The following is a 10,815-nucleotide window of genomic DNA, read 5'->3' on the forward strand; positions in this document are numbered from 1 at the left end:
CCCACACAAACTTGTAGTTTCAGCTGCACTACCCACAATAGCTTAAAAAAGGGGTCCAAACGTTATTAGTTTATACCATGCATACATATTTGTCAGAAAATAGACACTTGCTTTATCACAAACAAAATACTATGTAAAATTAAAGCCAGTGACAAAAGATCACATACTGTCCACTCATTCGTATGAAATGCCCAAAAGAGGCAAATCTATACATCCACGTTAGTAGTTGCTCAAGGCTGGATTGGGTTAGGTAAGGTTCCTCTTGGCATAATGAAAATGTCCAAAGATTTGCCCGGTGACAGATGTGTAGCAATATAATAAAAGCCATCAACTGAATTGTGTTTGGTTGAATATGTGTTAAGTCTCAATAAAAGTGGTTGGAAAAAAATTCAGAAATATCCCCATACTCAGATCCCATTTTATGCAAGGTAGCACCAAGAAATTCAAAACAGCATGTCTCCAAATCAACATTAGTGGCACAGGGCTAACAGAATAATCAGTTTCTAATTCTAATCAGAAGAAAACCCATTTGATCCATTTTGTGAGGATACTTGTAATACGTTTAATAATAAAGACAACCAGCATTCTGTTTTTACTTTTATTTGCATGTATTTCATGCAGAATTTACTCCCGGGCCATAAGTTTTTGTTTCTTCAGTTTCTTCTGGGATATCTGGGGAAAGAGAAAAAAAAAAAAAAAAGGCTGTTACAAGTTTCCTGGAGAAGTCTGCACTACATCTTAAAAGGAAGAGGTAAAGGGAATTCCTCTGGCATAGAGAAATGGCACTGGGGGAGTGACAGGAGAAAATAAAGTAAGCAGGGGAGTTTGTGCTGAAGACTGGAGACAGGGAGACCATGTGATTAAGTGGCAACAAGAATGGAAGACAGTATTTAAGCAATTAAACCGACAGAAGTTAGTTAGGCTGAAGGGGGGGGGGGGATCTAGAATCACTCCCAGGTTCCCGGCTTAAAGAACTGAATGGGATCATTTACTGCAAACAAGCTTATTAGTTTGGGAACGACGGAGGGGACCTTTTTTTGCACACGTTGCATTTTAAGTTGCTATAAAAATTCAGGTGGGGCCATCAGCAGATAATTATACAGTGCTGATATACGTATATACAAAAAGCCAGTATCATATGCAAAACCGATCAACGACTAAGTAACAGTAAGTAATTTACCTTTTTCTTCTGTGCAACCTCCTCTTCTGGTTTAGGAACAATCTGCTCTTTTTCAGTAAGGATCATCTCAATGTGGCAGGGAGAGCTCATGTATGGGTTAATCCGACCATGAGCCCTGTAAGTTCTACGCCGCATTTTGGGGGCTTTGTTCACCTGGATGTGCTCAATGACCAGAGAATCTACATCTAAACCCTGGGAAGAGACGAACAAAATCAAATTGACATCTTTAGCTCAACACCACAAACCTTATCACTGGAAAATCAAGTCCCCATCTTTGCAAGGCAAACCTTAAGACTTCAAATAGCCTGTCAAACATTTTTTTGCTTTCACCTTTATTCTAAGGGTCCTTCCTTAAATCTAACTATTAAAACTCAGTGCAGGGCGCGCCTGGGTGGCTCAGTCGGTTAAGCGTCCGACTTCGGCTCAGGTCATGATCTCACGGTCCGTGAGTTTGAGCCCTGCGTCGGGCTCTGTGCTGACAGTGCAGAGCCTGGAGCCTGTTTCAGATTCTGTGTCTCCCTCTCTCTCTCTGACCCTCCCCCACTCATGCTCTGTCTCTGTCTCAAAAATAAGTAAACATTAAAAAAAAAAAAAAAAAAAAACTCAGTGCTATATGCAGCTTCTAAGGGGCCTCCCTAAGTGGATCATGCTTCTGAAGATCTTCACACACAAAATTTTGGTCTTCTGGAAATTGGGAGGTAGATATTTAAAAAAACTAATGGGAAATTTCAGTTACTGAGAAAACAAGACAGTCAAAGAAACAAATCTGGACAATAGCAACAATAATTGAATAACCATCCAAGTTATATGCATATGAATAAAGATGTTGGGGTGCCTGGGTGGCTCAGTTGAGTGTCCAACTTTGGATCAGGTCACGATCTCGCAGTTTGTTGGAGTTCACCCCACATCGGGCTCTCTGCTGTCAGCAGAGCCCACTTCAGATCCTCTGTCCCCCTCTCTGCCCCTCCCCCGCATGTGCACTCTCTGGCTCTCTAAATAAATAAATAAAAGTCAATGGTTTAGGTACCTTAAGTTCAGCATTACTCTCTGCATTTTTAAGCATGTGCAGTAAAAATTCGGCACTCTTTTTGGGCCACCGACCCTGTGTCCAGCCCCACTGTTTGGCCTGAAAGGAATCCAAGGAACACGTTAGTCATTTGCCCTCATTTTAATCAGTGGTACAACCAATATGATTTTTAATCGAACACCAAGGTTGCTCAGAACAGTTTTTTTTTCATGGTTAATCCAAAGGTGTCCTAAGATGGTCATCCCAGCAACCAGAAAGAACCTGATTCCAGGCAGATCCTAACCCCACCCGATCCCTCTCCATTACAAAGTCATTTCTGACAGCCACTGTGAGCTCTCACCTGGGCACACCTACCAACTCCACCATTGTAGCGTCGGAATGGCACACATTGCTTCTGCAAAGTGACATCTTTCAGATACTTGGTGGCTTTTCGGATATGCATACCCTTGATGGCCTGGGCAGTTTCCCGTGTGTTCTAAGTATAAACAGTATAAACTGTGACTTAACGATGTGAAAGAGTAACAATTTTTGAAGTAAACACGAAATTGTTTTTTAAAATGTCAACATACATCGACAAAAGATTTCCCGTTCTTTAAAGGGGAGGGAATATGAGAAGAAAAACTGTCTGTGATTAAAAGCCAGGGAGACTTGGAAGTTAGGGAAAAATAAACCCCAAACCTCTATTAAGTGTAACAGGTTTTATTTTTTAAAAATTTTAAATGTTTATTTTTGAGAGAAAAGAACATGAGATGGGAGGGGCAGAGGGAAGACACAGAATCTGAAGCCTCCAGGCTCTGAACGGTCAGGACGGAGCCCGACCTGAGGCTTGAACCTGGGAACTGAGAGATCATGACATGACCCAAAGTCGGATGTTCACTGACTGAGCCACCCAGGTGCCCCCTAACTATAATGCTTTAACTCCATCACGTTAAGGGTCTTGTTATCTTGATCTCTACACCAAGTTCTCCAACAGTTCTCTGGTCATCTCACGCAATTCCACAAATCAAAGTGCTCATTATATGATTGATCATCAGAGACTCGATGTCTCAAAGGTGACTGCTCAGAACTGATTAGTTTTCATGGTAAATCCAAAGGTGTCCTAAGAAACGCATCACTGCAGCCACCTTTTCAGAATGGTAAAAAAAAAAAAAAAAAACCAAAACACTGGAACAATGTGGCACAACCCTTTCAGAACATATATGAGGATTCACATACCTTAAAGTGAACACGAAGATTTGAACCTCTTGATTTGCATGCTGAAAAATAAAAGTTTTGGTTAATTTTGGGTTATCTTAGGATTCCTCTTACCCCAAGATAAGGAATTTCGATCTCTTCCGGTTCACTTACATTTTGTCGGGTTTTCCGGGTCAAGTGAATAGCGAACCATTTTCAGAGATCACCTGGAAGGGATCAGGAGGAAATTCTGTCAACACACATTTACAGGCACCGATGCAGTTTAAATACATATTAAATGCTACCGACAGCCGCTCAGAAAATAGTTGTTTTCACGGTTAATCCAAAGGTGTCCTAAGAAATGCCATCATCGCAGCCATCCTTTTCTCCAGAGCTTTCTTCCCCGCTGCATCTACGAGGGACTCGGACCTCATGAGCCCTTTTCCCCTCTGAAGGAGAACGTGGCCTGTCTCAACCCCACTCTGGATCCCTCAGGAGTGTAAGGACTCCACGCAATGGCACCGCAGAATGCTCGTCTACAACCCTCTGCACGCTCCCTCCCCACAGAAGGTGATGCCATCTTCCCAGGTGCTTTTGGGCTATTAGGTTAAGCGCCATCGAACTTGAAACACTCGTTCAAATGCGTAAGTGACGCCTCAACCCAACTTCACTTTTACTCCCCCAAACTCTCTCGTTGCAGCCACACACGCGCCGCGTCGCGGCCAGCACTCACCGCAACACACTGGCCCTCGGGAGTCGGAAACGGCACTGACGGCAGGCCGCCGGTACCCGTTCCACCCCCCATTCCCGCCCATCGCGGCCTTCTGCTCCGACACGTCCCCCTGCACAGAGGGACATCGCCTTCAGCGAAGAATCAGTAGCCGCGGGAGGCTTCCTCCCGCGGGCATAGCCATCAGCGCCACCGAGGCCCGGATGGCGGCGATAACTGGAGGATTCAGCTCTCGGAGAGAGATAGCAAACAGTCACTCACCTCAGGCCGCTTACGGGAAGAGGAAGAGCGGTGGCTCCTGGGAGAATTCATGCGCACTCGACCTCTCGCGAGATCTCCAGCCTGAAGAGCGTGATTTGAAGATAGGCGGAGCGCTAAGAGAAAGGGAATGTGGGATATATTTGAGAAGATCTGGAGACGAATTGCCTTCTTAGGGAGTGTCTCAAAATTCTCCTTTTTTGATATCCAGAAATAAAGTTATGGATTTTAAATATCAATCAAGAACAGGTCTGTAATTCTAGCACAGGATCACATATCATTAGGTATAGATGAGACATTTATTCATCAACATTTGTTAGATTTGGTTATGTGATCACGTACCCCTAAAAGTGGTAGGTAAATGGACAATTAAGAAGATGTAAAGGATGGGACGTAATTATGGTAATCAGAGAATTCTCTGGAGGGGAATACCACCCAATCAGTTCTACTGAAGAGTGCCACTTCTAGGTCTTCCAGTGCAGAAAAACCCTTGGGCACTATCTTCCCTTTCTTCCTCACCCAAGTCATCTATCTGGTTATTCCCTCTCGGCCATTGGTGGTGTTAGCACTTTGGGTCTTCTATTTCTTTTTTTGTTTTGTTTTTCTTTTTAATATAATTTATTGTCAAATTGGTGAACAAAAGTGTGTGCAGCGTGCTCTTGGTTTTGGGGGTAGATTCCCGTGGTTCATCGCTTACATACAATAACCAGTACTCATCCCAGCAAGTGTCCTCCTCAATGTCCATCACCCATTTTCCCCTCTCCCCCAGCAGCCCATCAACCCTCAGATTGTTCTCTGTATTTAAGAGTCTCTTATGATCTCCCTCTCTGTTTGTAACTATTTTTCCCCCTTCCCTTCCCCCATGGTCTTCTGCTACGTTTCTCAAGTTCCACTTATGAATGAAAATATATATCTGTCTTCCTCTGACTGGGTCTTCTATTTCAAAGCACTGTCGCTCCGGGCAAATTTGAACTCTAAGTGAAAGAACTCTGGACAATGCTCTAAGCACTCTTGGTTTCTTGACCTCAATTCCAGAGACCTCAGTCCTAGGTCCCTCTCCTGGAGTCCACTTCCATTGCCAGATGATGGATTCCACAGTCTTTCCTCAGTAGTTCCCATCCCTCACATGGCTTCCAGCAGAGGCTGAGAACACCCAAACTAAGGTTTCCATTCCACATCTCTTGCCTTAACTAGCCCCAAGTATCAAACAGCTTTCCAGACATATTTCGCAGCAGGTCTGGGGGTCAAATACTTGAAACCTAAAGTACCCTTATCATTCAAGTTTCTTGGAATTATATCTTGAAGCTTGATTAGATTCACTTCAATACCAGGGGCAAGAAAACTTCATAGGTGATATTGTGTAGGTGGTATTTCCCCTTGCATCCTATCAGAATGCACGTAATGTCATCTGATTGTCTCATTTGTACTGATGTTAAGATGGGTAAGTGAGTTCAGGAGTTGTAGGTCTTATCCCTTCTTTATAAAGTTCGACATCAGCTTTTCACCTAATGGCTTTAGCAGCTGTTGAAATTATTTACCTATATCCATTATTTCAGCTGGAGTTAAAAATGGTGATTTTTTTTCTCCCTAATTCTATCAGTGTTTTTTAGCTGGACTTGTGTAAAAAAGAATTTTCCCTCTTTCAATTATTTGATTATCTTGAAATATAGTTCATATAGAAAAGGCAGGATAAAACTTAATCTTCCCATTTATTTATGGACTTTCAGAAAAATGAGCTGGTTTCCTCAAAGGTTTGCCAAAGGTGACTGATTTGGATTTTTACAAATCAGCTTTATTAAGGTATACTTGATGTATAATAAAATTCCCCCAGTTTTTTGGCATAGAATTTATTGTTTTGACAGATAAATACAGTCATATAGGCACCACCATGATCATGATGTAGAACGTTTCCATCTTCCCCAAAGTTCCATCCTACCTCTTCGTAGCTAATCCCTTTCTCCCACCCATGGGACCCAACAGCTATTGATCTGCTTTCTGTCACTATAGTTTTGCCTTTTCCAGAATATCACGTAAATGGAATCATATAGTATGCAGTGTTTTGTGTCTGGCTTCTTTTGTTTAGCGCAATGCTTTTGAAATTCACTTAGACTGTCTCAGTCTAAGTTGCGTGTCTCAGTCAGTCATTCTTTTTTGTTATTGAATAGAATTCCGTTATACAGCTATATCACAATTTATCAGTTCAGCCACTGACGGACATTTGTGTTGTTTCAGGTGTTTGGCTCTGATGCACACACCGGTTGTGAACATCTGAGTGCAAATTTTCGTGTGGACACATGTTTTCATTTATTTTCAGGCAGATACCTAGGAGTGAAATTGCTTGGTTACATGTTAAGTTTATGTTGAACTTTTTAAGAAACCCCCAAACTGTTTTCTAACGCACCTGTATCTTTTGATATTCCCACCAGCAATGTATGAGGGTTCCAGTTTCTGTCTGCCCTTGCCAAAACTTGGTATTGTCTGTCTTTTTAATTATTGTCATTGTAATGGCTATGTAGTGGCATATCATTGTGGTTTTTGACTGCATTTCCCTAAAGTCTAATGACATTGAGCATCTTTTCACATGCTTATTTGACATTCAGCTTTCTGAAGTATGTGTTCAACTCTTTTGGCCATTTAAAAATGGATTATTTGTCTTCTTACGAGTTGTAAGAGTTATTTATTCATGCTGGATACAAGTGTTTTATAAGCTTTGCAAATATGTCCTCCCTGACTCTGACTTGTCTTTTTATTTTCTTAATAATGTCTAACAAAGTGAAAAAGTTAACATTTTTTTCTCCCTTTTTAAAAAAAAATTGTTTATTTTAGAGAGGTAGGGGGGGAGGGGCAAAGGGAGAGAAAGAATCCTAAGCAGGCTCCCTGCTCAGCATGGAGCCCGGTGTGGGTCTCTATCCCACGCCTCTGGGATTATGACTCGAGCTGAAATCACGAGTGGGACACTCAACTGATTGAGCCATCCAGGTGCCCCACAAAAGTTTTAAATTTTGATGAAGTTCAATGTATTGATTTAAAAAAAAATAAATTGTGATTCTGGTATTATACCTAAGAAATCTTTGCCTATCCCAAGGTAATTATTTCTTTCCCATGTTTTCTAAACTAAACTAAACTAACCTAACCTAGACTAAACTGAAACAAAAAAGTTTTAGTTCTTACATTTGGGTTGAATTAATTTTGGTAACTCAGTTTCACTTGACATAAGGTCCAAATCAATCTTTTTGCATGTGGATATTCCATTTTTTCTAGCACCATTTGCTGAGACCATGGTCTTTTCTTTATTGAACTGCTGTGGCACTTTTATTGAAAATCAATTGACCAGAAAGGGGAGGATTTATTTCTGGACTTTCACTTCTGGTCCATTGATCTATTTGATTATCTTTGTAGCAACATGTCACTGTCATGTAACTTTACAGCCAAATTTGAAATCAGCTAGCATATGTTTTCCAACTTTACTCTTTTTGAAGTTGTTTCTGCTCTCCTGGGTCCTCTATGTTTCTGTATAAATTTTAGGATCAGTTTGTTAATTTCTACAAAAAGTCTGCTGGGATTTTGATAGGGACTGCATTGAATTGAAGAGGTAATTAAAGTAAAATGAGTTTATATGGATATTCAGTACGAGGCTTCAGAAGAACCTGGACACCTTGATCTTGGACTTCTAGCCTCTAGAATTTTAAGAAAATACATTTCTGTTTAAACCTGCTAATCTGTGGCACTTTATTATGAAAGCCCAAGCACACTGATATACCTTCTCTCTCCAATAACTTCCAGTTCCCTATTTCCAAGGCTTCTACCAATATCAGTATTATATCCTTCCAGAAAAATTCTATGAATTACAAACACTCCCAGGATAGTATACTGTATACAATCTTCTGCATCTTGCTTTCTGTTTATCTTTGTTTGTTTGTTTGTTTTTGAGAGAGAGAGAGAGAGGAGAGAGAGAGAGAGAGAGAGAGAGCACAACTGGGGGGCAGAGGTTGGTAGAGAGAGAGGGAGACACAGAATCTGAAGCAGGCTCCAGGCTCTGAGCTGTCAGCAGAGAGCCGGACATGGGGCTCGAACCCATGAACTGCGAGATCATGACCTGAGCTGAAGTCAGACGCCTGACCGACGGAGCCACCCCGATTGACATCTCTTATACTGGGTGTTGTGACTGCATGCTTTACATTTGCCACTTTCTGGAAACTCCTGAATAGATGAGGTAGATGGCCCAGATTGGGCTTCCCAGAAAGCAGAGTCTGAGATAGAGATTAAGTAGTGCTCATGGATTCAGTATCGTGGAAAGGAGACAGGACTGATCAGAGGGTCAAGTTAGGGTGGGATGCGGTCCCAGTGAAGGTATCAGCCAGCACCTGCTCCTACCTAGGGGACCTCTGGAGCTGGTTGTTCCTTCTGACTTGTCCCAACCTGGGTGGGGGCTGGGCCTCTGTCCCACCCATGGATCCCTCACTGGATGGGGCTTCTCCAGGAAGATGTGAAGCAGTTGTCTTCAGGCAATTCTCAGAGACAACTGAGACGGCCGAGGACTGACAGTTCTCCTGACAGAGGGAGAAGTCCTTCATTCCTGAAGAGAGACGAGGGAGGCACATCTCAGTGCCCACGGCAGCAGGCGCTGTTGTTTCATTTTACAGATAAGATAAACAAGGTTCAAAGGGACAGGGCTGGGATTTGAACCCAGATCTCCTCTCCGCGCCTGTGTTCTTTCTCACCATCGTTGCCGCCAGTTCTCCACATTCCTGTCTTCCCGACTGCTTCCCAGTGACCTCCAGGTTTCCTGGTGACCTGTGGCTCACTGGGGCTGCCCTCACTTCCGCATCCTGCCTCGGGACAGTCCATTTCTCGACTTCCACTCCAGCTTTTGCAAGGCTCTCCAGGCCTGGCCCACACTCCCACCTTCTCAGAATACTGTTGCTTGCATTCATAGGAGGGACCTAATGAGAGCAGGTTGAGGAGGATTATTCTGGCTCTGAGGTGCTGGGTGGATTGGGGAGATCAGGAACCTCAGAGTGGATCGTGGCAGAGCCCCAGAAAAACTAGCAGATATTCAGGCATGAGGTCGTGAGTTTGGCAAAGGTAGAGAAGGTGGGAATCGCAAATGCCTCTGGGCTCCTCGAAACAGGACAGAAACACAACTCCCCTGAGACCTCCTATTGGCTTCTCCTTAATGATGACCTCTGGGCCTCCATTTACTACCTAGATCTCCAGGGAGCAGCAGGAAACAACAAACCTTCAGTCTTTCCAAGTGGTAGCCATTCTCCTCTCTGACCCGACAAGTCAAGATATCAAGTGGGCCCTGTGGGGGTTTGACAGTTTGTCCAAACAACTGGTTTTTTTTTTTTAGCTGAAGCTATAAATCTGTTGGGAAAAAAATCTGTCTGCTTGGCCATTCAATCAGTCGGCCAGTCTGGATTAGTCTGACCATCTTCTCAGAAAAGAATGTCTTTGGGGGATTTTCAGATGAGTGAATATTCAATGTTCTGTCTTTTAGCATTGTCCCCCACCTTCCCTGCCCCTTTGTATAATACTCTTAGAGGGTTGGCTCCTGGGCCTCCAGGAGAACCAAGGAGGATCGTCTTAATCCCCTGGCAGATACTTATTCTGCCGTCCTCATTCTAAACCTCCCCACAATGCTGTTTGAGCTTCACTTGGAAATGGGCTTTATTTGCCAGGAAAGGGGAATTCTTTTCATGACAATAAGGAAAATGTAATCCCTTCTTCAGGGGGTTGGAGGCCTTTTCTCTCCCCCTCAGGCTGATGGGCTGCTGCCCTCTCCTCCCTGTTGCCTGGTCTGTCTTTCCTGTACTTCCCAGAGCTAACGCTGCGGTGGCGGGGATCACCCAGAGGGATAATGGCATCCAGAAACCGGGGATGGGATCCCAGTGCTTCCCTGCTGGGTGACTCAATGCAGGTGGTTTGGTTTTGCCCAGCTTTGTTCCTTCATCTGTAAAAAAGGAAGATAACAATACCAATTGCTGAGACATAGGAGATAGTGAAAAGACATTGTGAATAGCATAAAATAGGTATTTGGTAAATGTTGGGTCGTTCCTTCCCTCTTCCTTTCTCCGCAGAATTTATTCTTGGATATCACCTGATCGGATACTTGTCCCTCTGTGACACTCTGCAGTGGTTTTCCTCGGGGTGTCTCCCCCAGACCCATTCTCTGGTGTCTGTGCCCTGCTCCGTGCCCCTTGAGGTGGAGCCCACTGACTGCTACCCTGGTTGGGGATGGCCAATGGTGAGCATGGGCAGGAGTTGGGAGGTCACAGGGAGAGAAGTCGGGCTATTTCTTCCCAGCTCCCTGGCTGCCTTGGCACTGGGTTCTGGAGTGGCTCTATCCCTCCAAGACTACGGCCCCTGCCAGATTGCCCCTCCTCCCAGGCTCAGATTTCCTTGGACTCCATTACAGTGTCAACTTTCCTTGTCCCACTAGTCCTG

General features: G+C 43.7%; 1 protein-coding gene and 3 non-coding genes across 4 annotated transcripts; all 4 read right to left on the minus strand.

The window, feature by feature from the left end:
* Nucleotides 1-584: 584 nt before the first annotated feature.
* On the minus strand, nt 585-4,406 carry RPL17 (ribosomal protein L17). The gene is made up of 7 exons (XM_007080538.2): nt 4,372-4,406; nt 3,555-3,607; nt 3,423-3,463; nt 2,548-2,682; nt 2,208-2,306; nt 1,181-1,372; nt 585-672 (listed from the first exon to the last, which is right to left on the minus strand). Exons 2-7 carry the CDS (start codon nt 3,592-3,594, stop codon nt 625-627), a joined length of 555 nt encoding a protein of 184 aa, XP_007080600.1. The 5' UTR covers nt 3,595-3,607; nt 4,372-4,406; the 3' UTR covers nt 585-624.
* On the minus strand, nt 2,393-2,457 carry LOC122232845. The gene has a single exon (XR_006210255.1). It is a non-coding gene; the product is annotated as a small nucleolar RNA SNORD58 (small nucleolar RNA).
* Nucleotides 3,263-3,327, minus strand: LOC122232846. Its single transcript, XR_006210256.1, has one exon. It is a non-coding gene; the product is annotated as a small nucleolar RNA SNORD58 (small nucleolar RNA).
* Nucleotides 3,691-3,756, minus strand: LOC122232847. Its single transcript, XR_006210257.1, has one exon. It is a non-coding gene; the product is annotated as a small nucleolar RNA SNORD58 (small nucleolar RNA).
* Nucleotides 4,407-10,815: the final 6,409 nt, after the last annotated feature.

Source organism: Panthera tigris, chromosome D3, assembly GCF_018350195.1.
Source record: "Panthera tigris isolate Pti1 chromosome D3, P.tigris_Pti1_mat1.1, whole genome shotgun sequence".
Lineage (NCBI taxonomy): Eukaryota > Metazoa > Chordata > Mammalia > Carnivora > Felidae > Panthera > Panthera tigris.